The 16,078-nt window shown below is 43.9% G+C and overlaps 1 protein-coding gene across 2 annotated transcripts in view; it reads left to right on the plus strand.

Annotated features, from left to right (window-relative positions):
* Positions 1-11,462, plus strand: part of BCAN (brevican) — a 68,155-nt gene extending 56,693 nt beyond the window's left edge. For both annotated transcript variants that reach the window (XM_040333304.1, XM_040333305.1), the window contains exons 9-14: positions 329-439; positions 1,810-1,968; positions 5,890-5,972; positions 9,225-9,369; positions 9,762-9,944; positions 11,109-11,462. In XM_040333304.1, the coding sequence (XP_040189238.1) occupies positions 329-439; positions 1,810-1,968; positions 5,890-5,972; positions 9,225-9,369; positions 9,762-9,944; positions 11,109-11,119 (692 nt within the window). In that variant the 3' untranslated portion in view covers positions 11,120-11,462. The remainder of the gene's footprint in view (positions 1-328; positions 440-1,809; positions 1,969-5,889; positions 5,973-9,224; positions 9,370-9,761; positions 9,945-11,108) is intronic.
* Positions 11,463-16,078: the final 4,616 nt, after the last annotated feature.

A 16,078-nucleotide genomic window follows, 5' to 3' on the forward strand; every position in this document is an offset into this window, starting at 1 on the left:
TAGTTTATTCGAGATGTCTTAATGATCTAGTTATATAGTTCCAGTTATGATTTATCAAAACTAGAATCTGCTTACATGATATGCTCAACCCCGCATTTACAAAATAGATACTTTCCTAAATTGTTCCTGTCATGTTTGAAACACATCTGGTGAATTCAAACCTGCAAATGAAAGCTGGCGAAAACATATCTTACATTTGATTGGATGCTGAACAAGTATAAGTATAGATAACTGAGATAAATAGTTCTCATAGATAACTGAGACTTAATGTACTGTACCCCTCACTTTTGGGCACACCTGCAGCTTCCCTTTGTACCTTGTATTGTAGATGTCTGCTTCCCCAACCCCTGTGAGAACGGAGGCACCTGCATTGAGGAAGACGATGACGACTTCCATTGTTTGTGTTTGCCAGGCTATTTTGGAAAAGCCTGTGAAATAAGTGAGTCAAGAAGTATACTCTAGTTATGTGGTCAACTCATGTTACCTGATGGTATGTAATATTAAACTTTCAACACCTGTGACAAGGTAGGACAGCACATGATGATATTGTTTGAAGGAATGGCAATGGGTCCTTACAACACCCCAACAGGTATTAAAGCTGAAGTTTGCCTACCCTGGTTCCTTCTGCGAGGAAGGTGCTTATTACATTTTTTTTATAAAAACTATTCCATTTTGATAACATACCTTTTTTTTTACCCAGCAACATCATCATCCCAGATGTTGTTTGAAGGATCTGCAATGGGTCTTACAACACCCCTGCAGTTATTAAGACTGGCGTTTAATCTACTTATACTTTTCCTTCCCTGGTTCCTCCTCCCATCAACAAGTTTATTACAATTTTCAATAAAAACATTCCATTTTTATTACATACCTTTTTTATTTAACCAAGTGACATCATCGTCACAGATTTTGTTTGAAGGAACTGCAAATGGGGTCCTACAACACCCCTGCAGTTATTAAATCTGAAGTTTAATCTGTTTATACGTTGTTTTCCCTGATTTCACCTACCATCAACAAACTTATTACAATTTTTAAATAAAACCATTACATTTTTATTATATTTTTGACTCAGTGACACCATCACCCTGCCCTAGTACTCCTTTCATGAGCCCTCAGCCCATGCAAGCAGTGGTCTTGGGAGGTGTTATGCAAATATCAAAATGCCTTGATGGATGGAGGTCAGTCTGGAGGAGTGGGCGTTCCTAGGTAGGCTCTATTTTTATGCAGCCCACCCTAGGTAGCACCTGCACATGATGCTGAGCCTCCACGATTAAAAAAAAAATCCAATGAATGAAAGGGATGGGCCAGAGACAGTCAGGATGGAAAGGGAAAGACTAGATAATGCTGGACTTCTTCCAGAAAGGAAATTAGATGGGCGCTATCTAACTTGCTACAGTGAAATCATTCCCATGATGCTCATTCACTCTGCAGTGTAGTCGAGTATCATGGGAAATGTAGTTCCAAAACATCTGGGGTGCCAAGGTTCGCCATCACTGCTATAGGCATACTGTTGACATGCAGTCATGTCCATGGAATGCCACTAATTCTATAGCTATGTCACTCAAGCTTTGTTAAGGCCCTACGTATTTATGTTATGACTTTACTTTGGGATACCCATTGCTATTGTGAGAATCTGTACAGAGGCACAATGGACTGTCCTTCCTTCCATGCATTAGCCCCTCTCTGTTATATTAACCTACTTTATAAATGTAGTTGTATGCCATTGGTTTTCATATACAATACCCAGATATTTAAGGGTGGAACCCTGCTCACCCTTTTGACCTGCTGAATGTCCCTGTTTCTGGATAGATGTAGAAAAGTGTCCAGATGAGTGGGACTCATTCCAGGGATTCTGCTACAAGCATTTCTATGACCGGAAAAGCTGGGAGGAGGCAGAAACCCACTGCAGAGACTTCGGAGGCCATCTTGTCAGCATCATAACCCCGGAGGAGCAAGACTTTGTGAACAGTAAGTGGTGAAGGATTGCACGCAAAACGGTTAGCAGTTCGAATAAAAATCTGGAAGATTTAGGGATATCAAGCTATAGAATTAATATTATATATCCTATCTTTGCTTGAGTGACCAGAATGCCCTGCTCTCTTCCCACTGACTTCAGGTTTCTTATTAACTTTCTAAAAGTCAAAGTGTATCTAAAGCCAAAAGTTTTCTCTTTCAGCTGGCCATAGCCGGTTCGAATCTTGGTTCAGCAGGGACCGGCCAAGGTTCGAACCATGTACAGTGGAACCTTGGTTTACAAGTACCGCGGTTAACGAGCATTTTGAATAACGAGCAACTTTTTAAAAAAAATTCTGACTCGGTTTGTGAGTGCTGTTTCGCAAAATGAGCAAAATTCAAGCTAATTTGGCACGCAGTACCACATTTGGCCAGAGCCAATCAGAGCCGTTCAGAGCTGTTTCGGAAACACTCCGTTCCTGGGTGTTTTCAAGCCTTTCCGAGGGTTTCCGAGGTCAGCCGAGCTGTCCCCGGGCCTTTCTGAGGGTTTCCAAGGCTCTCCGGCACTCCCCACCTCTGGCCACATGCGGTATTGCATGTCATTGAAGTCAATGTGGAACAAATTATTTTTGTTTCCATTGACTTTAATGGGTAAACTTGCTTTGATATGCGAGTGCTTTGGATTACGAGAATTCACCTGGAACGGATTATGCTTGTAATCCAAGGTTCCACTGTATGTGCAGGCTGATTGTACCCAAGCTGATGGATGGATCAACTTGGGTACAAGCATGTCAAATTTTTCTGCATAAGGTTACTGCCAGTGGCTATGGCCGCTAGCAGAAACCATTGTATTCTGCTCCCCGCTCCCCCTGCTGGCAGAATACAATAGTGCAGTGGGAGGCATTCCCCCATTAACACCACTGTTGTTGAAGACCATCACATTTACTTCGGTGAGACTGCTCACTTATACCAAAGCATCCCCAAGGGGGGGGGGGGAAGTCTTTTGAAAAATTAAAGAAGCAGTAGGACCCCACACCAATGGTCAAAAAGACCAACAAGATACATATTTTATTAGGTAGTTAGTAGAATAACAAAATCACCATGTTGAAAAGGAATAAATTAACCCCCCTGAAAGGTTTTGGCTTTCGTATTCTACTAATGAGCTTCCAAAAAAAATTAGAGGGGTTCTAAATCTAAACCTTCTCTTTTTTCCCAAAAACGAATAAAGAAAAGTTTAGATGCACTTTAAATATTTCCACCAAGTAGTTTTTCTACATCAGGAATGGATTTATGGCGACATCCTGTCAGAAACCATGAATCAGACCGAGACAGAAGTACAGTTAAATCACACTTGTTTATTAATAATGATAAAAAGTTAAACAGAGTAAGCGTAGTCAGAACATAGCCAGAGTTCAGGAACTGGATCGGATAGTCAGCCAAGCCAAATGTCAGAGAGTGAGAGAAAAACGTAGTAGAACAGCAAGCAGGATCAGGAGCCAGAAGGGATGTCAGCCGAGCAAAGTCTTCAACAGAAACGCAGGAGAAAGTCTCTGTGATGTTGACCAAGGCGAAGGCAGAGATCATCTGAACTGAAAGGCTTAAGTAGGCAGGACTGACGAGCAGGATCATCAACAGGTGAGTCACTGTGGAGAGAAAGGAGCTGGCAATTAGCCGACAGCTGAGTGGCCAGCTCAGAGAAGGAAGGGCTGAACCCAGCCCTGACACATCCTTCAGTGCCAAGTTGCCACATAAATATGGTTAATTTCTTGTTCTCCCTTGCACCCACTCTTTAGGGTCGAACCAAGAAAAAATAACTTAGCACAAGCCTTTATTTCTCTGATCATGAAGTCACAATACTTCTATAATAACGCAGGCATGATCCACTAGACCAGACATTCTCAACCTTTTCAACACAGATGAACCCTTGAAATGACTTTGCGGTCTAAGGAAACCCCTGCTAAAAATTTCTATGTATACAACTCATAATACATTAGTGTGATGGTCAGTGGGAAGAATGCTCCTCACACTTAGTTATCTGAGAGGAGGGAAATACTCATTGCTCAAAAGATCCCCTAGCGACCTCTGGAGGAAACCCTGGTTGAGAAACCTTGCACTAGACAGTTCCTCATGAGCACAGTATCACCCTATCTTAGGAGTCCATTTTTGGTAAATGGTAGAGCGTTTAATCACCTTTTGTGTTTCCCTCTGGTGGTAAGATTTCCCGTAATAGAGTCCCACTCTCCCTGTAGAATTTCAACTTTTTTTCATAATGTATTACATGTACCACTAAGACTGGGAACATCCCAAGGTGGGCAGGGACACCTAAAACTCCAAGGGGATCTAATACAGAACCAGGAACTGTGACGTGGAGGTCCCACTATACAAATCCCAAGAAGAAGGAAGACCAAGAAGATTCCAAAGCCAAAATTGATCTGGGCAAAGCCAACGGAGAGTCCCCACCCGAAACCTTCCACTGACGCATTTCATCCACTAACCTGGACTTGGGAGAAATGTGTTAGTGGAGGAGGTCCCAAGCAGAGACTGTCTGTTAGCTTTCTCCAGATCGATATACCTGTACAAGATCGGGTTTTGAATGTTTCAGAACGTAGCCAATTTTCTTCTTCTTGGCACCTGTGTGGTGTGTGGGGCAGAGAACAAACCACTTGCTGCCAGTCTGTGGGAGGTTGACCCAAGTTCAGGCTTGGAAGCAAAGGAGATCCTTCTGCTGGGTTTCCCAAGACATATTAGAAGTCATTGGGTTACTCAAACCATCAAACTCTATATATATTATGAAAGTCACTTTTAAGTGGGCTAATCCTTTAAAGAGACTCTTAACACTTTGGCCAACTCCCCAACATTCGTTGCGCTCCCGTTCACTGGCTGTATATTGGCTTTGGGTCAATGACTTCAAAAGCCAGAGACAATCAGACAATTAGAATTTTCAGAAATAACAGCTTCCAAATTTTCCTCTAATACTTCTATATGCACTGGTTTATAGATACACTGTCATTACTAATGAACACTGCACCCAGGTTTTGCCTAATAAATAAATATGTACAATATACAATGGAACCTCGGATTACGAGCATAATCTGTTCCAGGAGAATGCTCGTAATCCAAAGTACTTGCATATCAAAGCGAGTTTTCCCATTGAAGTCAATGGAAACGAAAATAATTTGTTACGCATTGACTTCAATGCCATGCAATACTGCATGCGGCCAAAGGCGGGGGGCGCCGGAGAGCCTCAGAAACAGCCAGAAATGCCCGAGGCAGCTGGGCTGACCTCAGAAAACCTCGGAAAGTCTCGGAAACGTAGTATTTCCAAGTCTTTCCAAGCATCTCCGAACGTCGTCGCCCCCCCCCCCCCACCTCAGTCCAAACGCGGTACTGCACATCGATTTGGCCTGAATCCTGCTCGTTTTGCGAGACAACACTCGCAAACCGAGTTAGGATTTTTCAAAATACAGTGCTCGTATTGATAAACGCTCGTTAACCGCGTTACTCTCAATCCGAGGTTCCACTGTATACTTGCTTGAATCTCCAAATTTCATTTAAATGATGAATATGCCATGAAAGTCCTTGTTCAGGAACTTCCTGTTATGGGGTGACAACTGTCCTCCAATTGTGCTCCTGCGTTGTCACCCTGTCATGTGTGCCCCCTGGTGGAGACGAAAAGCAACACATTATATATCCATCATAATTATCACTATAATTGATCCAGAGCAAAGATGCCCAGCAGGTGCATATAGATAGGCAGTGGCTGAATAGGCTGCAGGAAATCAGCAGAACTGATATTAAAAAAAAAAATAATAATAATAAGCCCCAGGGTTCACATTTCATGTTGTCACTCGCCCTATGCAAGCTTGCTTTTCTTAACAAGGTAGAAGATATTACAAGATATTACAGTAATAATAATAATTTTCAATGTTCTCTCAGACCAGTACAAAGACTACCAATGGACGGGTCTGAATGACCGCACCATAGAGGGCGATTTCCAGTGGTCAGATGGGAATACTGTGGTAAGATGCCGGCAACTGAAACATAAAAATGTTATATACTATAAATGTAAATAAACATTATGGCCCAGATTCACAAAGGACTTACGACGGCGCATCTCCTGATACGCCGTCGCAAGTCCGAATGTGAGGCGTCGCATCTCTGCGCCTGATTCCTAGAATCAGATACGCCTCACTGTTGCCAAGATACGAGCGGCGTAATTCTCCTACGCCGTCGTATCTTGGGGTGCATATTTACGCTGGCCGCTATGTAAATTAGGTAGATACGCCGATTCACGAACGTACTTGCGCCTGCTACGCCGTTTACGTTAGGCTTACGTCCGGCGTAAAGTTACCCCTGCTATATGAGGCGCAGCCAATGCAAAGTATGGACGTCGGCAAGCGTATCTTTTTACGTCGTTTACGTAAGTCGTACGTGAATGGGGATGGGCGTAGGTTACGTTCACGTCAACTAAGCATTGAGCCGGCGTAAATTATGGAGAAAATTTGACGTAATACTGAGCATGCGTGCGCATGCGACGTTCGTTAGGCGCGTCATTTACGTGGGGTCACGATTCATTTACATACAACACGCCCCCTACCAGCCTATTTTGAATTAGGCGGGCTTACGCCGGCCCATATACGCTACGCCGCCGTAACTTAGGACGCAAGTTGTTTCTGAATACGGTACCTGCCTCTCTAAGTTACGGCGGCGTAGTGTATATGAGATACGCTACGCCCGCCCAAACTTACGCCAGTCTTTCTGAATCTGGCCCTGTATATTTTCTGGAAGCAGACACCCTAGAGAATAAAATAGTAATAGTTTCAATTTTTTTTTTGCCAAATGATATTACCACAAGGATCTAGGAAACGCAAAATGTCAGCAAAGAATACACTAAAGTTAATTCTAGGGCACACAAATGCACTTTGGATACTCCTTGTATTGAAAATAATTGAAATAATGCATTAAAGAATACAGGCCTGCCTTAGTTTGGCCTTTTATACCTGCTAGGAGTTCAGCTTTAGGTAGTTTGGCGTCAGCCATTTTGTATCCCTGACTGACAATGTTGCCCAATGATGTCACAAGGTCTTAGGGAACGGTTGGCGTTTCAGTATTTTTCTGGATTTCAGGGGCAAAAGCCAAATTTTTTTTCCCCCATTTTGGATAGAGTAGGAAATAATAAAGTTCCTGACAATAATTTGTTGCCGTCTGTGTCCGGTTCAAGAGATTTCTCTTCACTTCCTGCCCTGTAAATGCAACTGAAAGTGAGGGAAATATCCTTTTAGGCAATTGTCACTTTAACAAATGTCCCCATTGGAAGATTTCTGCATGATTCCTGTTCTGACCAAGACTTAGGGCCAGATCCACAAAGAACTGCCTATCTTTAGGCAGGCGTAGCGTGTCTCAGATACACTACGCCGCCGTAACTTACAGCGTAGTTTCCTTATCCAGAAACAATTTGCGCCGTAAGTTACGGCGCCGTAGCGTAAATGTGCCGGCGTAAGCGTGCCAAAATCAAATGAGGAACAGGGGGGCGTGTTTTATGTAAACTGAGCATGACCCCACATAAATGATGTTTTTTTTCGAACGGCGCATGCGCGCGTATGCTCAGTATCACGTCGAATTTTCAAATTAAATTACGCCCGCTAAATGCCTAGACGACGTGAACGTAATTTACGCAAAGCCCTATTCGCGAACGATTTACGCAAACGACGTAAACAATGGAAAATTCAACGCTGTCCCGACGTCCATACCTAACATTGCGTACACCTCATAGAGGCAGGGGTAACGTTATGCCGAAAAAAGCCTTACGTAAACGACGTAAAAAAATGCGCCGGGCAGACGTACGTTTGAGAATCGGCGTATCTAGCTAATTTGCATACTTTACGCGGAAATCAATGGAAGCGCCACCTAGCGGCCAGCGTAAATATGTACCTAAGATCCGACGGCGTACTAAGACGTACGTCAGTCGGATCTAGCCCACATTCAGTCGTATCTTGTTTTGTGTATGTCAGTGAGAATTCTGCGCAACCCACAAACATATATAAATATATGACACAATATAGGATACAAAACAAAGATACAACGGCGCTTCGTAGAACTTACGCGGCGTATCAATCGATACGCCGGCGTAAGTTCTTTGTGGATCTGGCCCCTAATATTTCGAATTTTTGGTCACTTCCTGTCCCGGTAACATTGGTCACCATCACCAGGATGAATGGGGAGGACGGATTTTCCTATAAGGGACACAGACAGCTACTATAAGACCTCAATGTATACAATTGGTGGAAAAAACACAAAGTGAAAGAGTCCAAAGCCCCTCTGATTGCTTGTAACACCATCACCATCATAAAAACAGTCAATTTTTTTTCGGGCAACAAAGAAGTTTGGGGCTTAGAATAATGGGTTTTAGGGGCAACAAAAGTCCCCCTCCATAGGGGCTTAGAAATATGAGTTTCGGGGGAACAAAATTCTGCCTTCATTGGGGTTTAGAAGAATGGGCTTCAGGGGCAACAAAAGTCCTCCTCTGTTGGGGCATAGAAGAATGGATTTTAGGGGCAACAAAAGTCCTCCTCTTCTGGTGCTTAGAAGAATGGATTTTAGGGGCAACAAAAGTCCTCCTCTGCTGGGGCGTAGAAGAATGGGCTTCAGGGGCAACAAAAGTCCTCCTCTGTTGGGGCTTAGAAGAATGGATTTTAGGGGCAACAAAAGTCCTCCTCTTCTGGTGCTTAGAAGAATGGATTTTAGGGGCAACAAAAGTCCTCCTCTGCTGGGGCTTAGAAGAATGGGTTTCAAGAGCAACAAAAGTCCTCCTCTGTTGGGGCATAGAAGGATGGATTTTAGGGGCAACAAAAGTCCTCTTCTGGGCCTTAGAAATATGAGTTTCCTGGGCAACACGAGTCTGCCTTCATTGGGGCTTAGAAGAATGGGCTTTAGGGGCAACAAAAGTACTCCTCTGTTGGGGCATAGAAGAATGGATTTTAGGGGCAACAAAAGTCCTCCTCTGCTGGGGCTTAGAAGAATGGGTTTCAAGGGCAACAAAAGTCCTCCTCTGTTGGGGCATAGAAGAATGGATTTTAGGGGCACTATGGACACACGCCATTGGCCCTGGAACTGTACAAAAACTATCAAATGGGAGGTCAATCAGCCACAGCTACGCTTGGTAACCTCTGGAGGAACCCTAGAGTTCAATGGAACCCTGGTTGAGAATGGTTGGACCCTACCCTAGTTTGAAATATTGTTGTCTTTTTAATTTCTCCACATTTCTGTTACAGCTCTTTGAAAACTGGAATAAAGGGCAGCCTGACAGCTACTTCCTCTCTGGTGAGGACTGTGTGGTGACAGGGTGGCATGATAATGGCCAATGGAGTGATGTGCCGTGCAACTACCACCTCCCGTCCACCTGCAAAATGGGTCTGGGTAAGGAGATTCATGGTAGACACCTGTGAAAAAACATTAAGTTCTATTAACTTTTAATTTTCTTCAGAAGGATATATTTTCAGTTTAAGAAATAACTGAACTTCTTTTTAAGTGTCCTGTCTATGAAGACCCGTTGAGCCCTTTACCAAAAGTCTGACTTCTCCCTCTTACCTTATCCTCAACTGTCTGCTTTTTCCAAATGGGTCATTTGAAGTTTCAATTAGAAAGAGACATTCTGAAAGCAGGTTCTTTCAGAAGTGACACCACTGTCATGGGTGCAATTGGCCAACTGATGGGCAATGCTAAATATCTTTCATACAACGTTATTATTATTAATTATTTTTACTCACATGTAAGGTTTGTTCACAATGTGCCCCGGCTATGTCTTCTAGTGACCTGTGGACCTCCCCCTGAGGTGGCCAATGCATCTACATATGGCCGACCCAAAACCCGATACCAGATCAACTCTGTGATAGGATATCGCTGCGACGATGGTTTCCTTCAGCGCAATTCTCCAGTCATTAGGTGCCAGTCAGATGGAGTGTGGGAAGAACCCCAGATAAACTGTCTATCGTGTAAGTAGAACATAATTTTATCAAAGGGAATTACTATATACCTTATACCATATATACCTTATGAACCTATATCTTTCAATCGGTTCTTCTAAAAAAAAATGTTTTTTGGACAAAGAAATATCCTTACATTTCCCTTTTCAGTATGCCACTTGAAAGTGTCCTCCATGTTCAAATCTTGCCCCCAGTGGAAGGTTTAGTCTATGACAGGGGTCTCTAAACTTTCTAAACAAAGGGCCAGTTTTATGTCCTTTAGACTTTAGGGGGCCAGCGGAAGTGGAAACTATCCTGGCATCAGTGGGAGAAAACATCACATTTGGTATTAGGTGGAGGAACAGTGGTATCATTGGGAATAATAGTGCCCCATAGTTGGTGTCAATGAGAGAAATGGTTCCCCATTGCCACTGTCAGTTGGTAGAATAGTGTCCTGTATCAGTGGGAGGAATATTGCCCCAAGGGCCGGATGAAGGCAAGCAAAGGGCCCCCCCTTGGAGACCAGGGATGGACTGGCCATTGGGACTACAGGAAGTTTCCCGGTGGGCCGATGGCTTCAGTGACAGCGGACCGCCGCCCCTCTCCACTCCTCTGTCTATCCATTCCTGCAGCGCTCACCTCCTCTACCTCCCAGCAGCGCTCACCTGGGGGGTCAAAGAAGCAGGGGGAGGACCAGAGGAGCAGGGGACGACGACAGAGGAGCAGGGGGGAGGGGACAGACACCTGACTCAACAGCTATAGCCTGGGAGTTTCTCACTTCTGCCTAACCTTGTCCCATAAGGGGGGCACCAAGCTGATTCTTTGCCACGGGTGAAATAATGTCTAGCTTCCCCACTGGTACTGCCTATAAGAGTACCAGTACCAGCCGTTCTACTCTAATAAAGTAGAACGGCTAGTGGCTAGTGAAGGGGGAGAGGGGGCTTGGGTGGCCGGGTGTGGAAGTTGTCCGCCATGGGAGAGACCTGTCAAAGTGGGCCAGTCTGGATGAAGTCCAGGGCCAAATTTTTGTTCCAGTCCAGCCCTGTTGGAGACCATTGCCCTATGATGTTCTATCTTAAATTATCCTTCTGGAACTTTGGAATATTTATAAATGCATTCTTTTGACTTGATATATAATGGGAATTCAAGTTTTTTTTTATTGGAGTTCTTGACTGCTGATTTTTTTTTCTACAGCTCTCCAATGATGTGACCTCTTTTGGGGATCCCTTTGCCTCTCTGTTAGGAATTGTTACCCTGGTAGCCAATTGGACGTGACGTTACCCCAGGCCCTGTTGCTGCAGGAAAGGCAGGCCTTGTTCAACCAGAAATGTTTTATGTGCATTTGACTAAGACCACTCTCATCCACACCACAAGTACCTTCAACCCTTTCACTGAAAGGCCATGGCAAGTCAATCAATGAAGAAGACGTGATACATCGTGCCTATTGATACCAGCACTTATTTAAACTGGTTCTTGGATAATGAGGATAGAAAATTATTGTGAATATTGCTAGAGACATTAAAGCTGGGCCTCAAATGATTGCTACAATCCACTGAACTCCACCTCACTTTCACTTTGCCACCCAAGTTTGACCACATCCTTAGTGTGACTTCAAATGAGCCAAGGACTATATAGGTGGCAGCTAAGCATCCTTGACTGATTTCGATAGACGAAAAGGGCCAGAAACCACTACTTTATTGGTTGGCAGTCATGGGTTTCAGCAAAACGGCAATCACCTGGACCTCTTAGCAAAATGATGATGGAGCCCATATCAATGTTAGATGGCCTATTTAGACCCAAGTTGGTGGTCAGAGGTGGGCAGCCAACAGTGCACCTCTACAGTATAGGGGTCCTATTTATACCTTTTAACACCGATGGTCACTGTGTAACTGAATACTTACAGGTTGTAGCTGGACAGTCTGAATTAGTTGCAGGAAGAGCTGTTTACAGATCCAACCCATCTATAGATTGCTGTTGTTCATGCCGTGAACCAAAAATCTTTTTAGATACATGATCTTCATACTTATGTGAGCTTGTAAGACATCCAATCCTATATGGCCTTTATACTAATATCAGCTTGTAGGACATCCTGTCCTAGATAACCTTCATACTTGTATGAGCTTGCAGGACATGCCATCCTAAAAGACCTTCAAACTTATATGAGCTTGTAGGACATCCCATCCTTGATGACCTTTTCCTTTTATGAGCTTGTAGGACATCCCATCCTTGATGACCTTTTCCTTTTATGAGCTTGTAGGACATCCCATCCTTGATGACCTTTTCCTTTTATGAGCTTGTAGGACATCCCATTCTTGATGACCTTTTCCTTATATGAGCTTGTAGGACATCCCCATTCTAAATAGCCCTAATACTTGTATGAGCTTGCAGAACATGCCATACTAGAAGTCCTTCAAGCTTATATGAGCTTGTAGGACATCCTATCCTAGATGCAGGGCTGTCTTAATAAGAGGGCACACCTGGGCACTGCCCAGGGGCCCCAGCTGCATGGGGGGCCCCTGAACTTTCCCCAAAGCAGCTGGTCCTTGAGCCCACGCTGCCCCGAAATTGGGGGCCCCATGATGGCACTGAGAGTGATAGATACATGGGGAGGCAGTCTGCCTCCTTCCTACTTGATGTCTGTTTACCTGCACTGTCATCATTGTAGGGGCCCCAGAGCATTACTTTACCCAGGGGCCCATGATGCTATTAAGATGGCCCTGCCTAGATGCCCTTTATACTTATATGAGCTCATAGGACACCACATCTTAGATAGCCTTCATACTTGTATGAGCTTGTAGGACAGCCCATCCTAGATACCCTTCAAACTTATATGAGCTTGTAGTACATCCCATCCTTGATGACCTTTTCCTTTTATGAGTTTGTAGGACATCCCATCCTAGATAGCCTTAATACTTATATGAGCTTGCAGAACATGCCATACTAGAAGACCTTCAAGCTTATATGAGCTTGTAGGACATCCCATCCTTGATGACCCTTTCCTTTTATGAGCTTGTAGGACATCCCATCCTTGATGACCTTTTCCTTTTATGAGCTTGTAGGACATCCCATGCTTGATGACCTTTTCCTTTTATGAGCTTGTAGGACATCCCCATTCTTGATGACCTTCATACTTGTATGAGCTTACAGGACATGCCATCCTAGAAGACCTTCAAACTTATATTAGCTTGTAGGACATCCCATCCTTGATAACCTTTTCCTTTTATGAGCTTGTAGGACATCCCATCCTTGATGACCTTTTCCTTTTATGAGCTTGTAGGACATCCCATCCTTGATGACCTTTTCCTTTTATGAGCTTGTAGGACATCCCATGCTTGATGACCTTTTCCTTTTATGAGCTTGTAGGACATCCCATGCTTGATGACCTTTTCCTTTTATGAGCTTGTAGGACATCCCCATTCTTGATGACCTTCATACTTGTATGAGCTTGTAGGACATGCCATCCTAGAAGACCTTCAAACTTATATGAGCTTGTAGGACATCCCATCCTTGATAACCTTTTCCTTTTATGAGCTTGTAGGACATCCCATTCTAGATTACCTTTTCCTTTTATGAGCTTGAAGGACATCCCATCCTAGATGCCCTTTATACTTATATGAGCTCATAGGACACCACATCTTAGATAGCCTTCATACTTGTATGAGCTTGTAGGACATCCCATCCTAGATACCCTTCAAACTTATATGAGCTTGGGGACATCCCATCCTTGATGACCTTTTCCTTTTATGAGCTTGTAGGACATCCCATCCTAGAGCTTGTAGGACATTTCAAAAACCAAAAAAGGTGACCAAAAACCTTTGTAGATACCTGATCTTCATACTTATGTGAGCTTGTACCTTTATTCTTCTATGAGCTTGTAGGACATCCTGTCCTATATTTATAGACATAGGCCCGGATTCACAAAGCACTTACGCCGACGTATCTCGAGATACGCCGTCGTAAGTACAAATGTGCGCCGTTGTATCTATGCGCCGAACCAGAAACCGAGATACGCCTGAAAATAGGCTGCATCCGACCGACGTAACTTTCCTACGCCGGCGTATCGTGGGCGCATATTTACGCTGGCGCTCCCATTGATGTTCGATTCAAATATGCAAATGAGTGAAATACGGCGATTCACGAACGAAGTTGCGCCGGCGCATAATATATGCGGTTTGCGTAAGACTTACGTCCGGCGTAAAGTTATTCCCCATATAGGAGGCGCAACTCATGCAAAGGTATGGACCAGGGAACACAGCCATCGTATTTTACGTCGTTTACGTAGTTCATGAATATGGCTAGGCGTAGGTTACATTCACGTCGTAGGCAGTGATTCGACGTAACTTAGGCAGTTGTTTCAACGTGATTCTGAGCATGCGCACTGGGATGCGTCCACGGGACAGCGCATGCGCCGTACGGTATTCGTATCTTTATGACGCTCAATCCATCATTTACATGGGGTCACGCCCCATTTGCATGGCTCACGCCCACTTCCACTTACGACGAGTTACGACTAAGAAACCCAGCGTAGATTTGGAGGCAAGTGCTTTGTGAATCCAGTGCTTGCCTCTGTGCGCTGCGTCGGCGTAGTGTATATTAGATACGCTACGCCCGCATAAATATGCGCCGATGTATGTGAATCTGGGCCATAATACGGAGATTTAGGTGACATTTTGTCAATTTAGCTGAATACCTTGGAACCAATGGGGAAGCTCTTATAGCATCAAACAACATAACATAATAATAGTATTTGATCTATGCAAACTTACCTGACTGAATTTTCTACCCCTTCTAAACGGAAAGCTATGGGTATAGTTGGACCTAAAATCAATACTGGAATATTGCTCATGTCTCGAAATGGAAAGGATCACCTTGCTTTGGTGATGTCTTGGGCTGGCTAATGCCTCGTACACACGATCGGAATTTCCGATGAAAAAAGTCAGATGGGCTTTTTCCATTGGAAATTCCGACCGTGTGTATGGCCATTGGAGTTTTTCCATCGGAGTTTACATTGAGAACGTGTTCTCTTTTCCTCCGATGGAATTCCGTTGGAATTCCGATGTGAGTTTGGTCGGGCAAAAGCCAGATCATGTGTACGAGGCATTATAGTTTTCCTGAATATTGGTCATCCAAGTATGTAATCCTACATTTTTATAGGTTGGACATTTGAGGACTTTTCAGTATTTGTTATTATTGGTCCACATCCAAAATGGCTGCTTTTAGAATATGTTGGTCAATGATCCTGCTGTTCATAACATATTTTGACTGCTCTCCTTTAGGTTTGTCCCATTACTGCTGCCTGTGCCTTATCACTGTAAGGTTTCTTCAACCCACTGGAAGGATAATTTTGATCCTTTCAAATCTCTGGTTCCAAGTTGGCTGCCCACACCATACCTCAGTGTAGGCCATTCATAAAAATGCATGCAGTGGTTGCTTGCTGGTTCAATTTAGGATATATATAATGATTATATAGTATAGAGGGACCAGCAACTCAATCCAAGACAATGATTTGGTTCCTCACATGAATATAGTAATCTACAACAAGGATATAAAAGGCACTCATGGGGCTTCCAACGGAGGATGAAGAAAATAATAAAGTTGACTGATGTTTCGGCATGCCACAGCCGGCCTTTTCCAAGGCCATGAGAAAGCGTTGACCCACCAAAACACTTGTCTAATAAAACCTTGGACAGACGTGTAGCCAGGTCTTTGGTTAGAATCTTCAGGTCCTTCGTCAAAAGTGAGATAGGCCCAAAGGAGTCCGCCATGGTCAGGACTTTTCCTGGTTTTGCTAAAACCACTACATTTTGCTTCGTACATAGATTGTAACAAGCTGCTCAGATCTTTTGCCACATACACACGGTCGGAATTTCCGTCGGAGAAACCTTGGATGTTTTTTCCGACTGAGTTCCGCTCAAGCTTGGCTTGCATACACAAAAGTTCTCTGAACTTTCGAACCGTCAAGAACGCGGTGACGTACAACACTACGAAAATGAAGTTCAATGCTTTCGAGCATGCGTCGGAATTTTGCGCGTCGAAAAAGCTACAGACGATCGGGAATTTATTTCCCACCGGAAAAATTGAGAACCAGCTCTCAATCTTTTGTGGGCGGAAATTCCGACAGCAAAAGTCCGATGGAGCCTACACACGGTGGGAATTTCCGACAA

This window comes from Rana temporaria, chromosome 13 (assembly GCF_905171775.1).
Source record: "Rana temporaria chromosome 13, aRanTem1.1, whole genome shotgun sequence".
Lineage (NCBI taxonomy): Eukaryota > Metazoa > Chordata > Amphibia > Anura > Ranidae > Rana > Rana temporaria.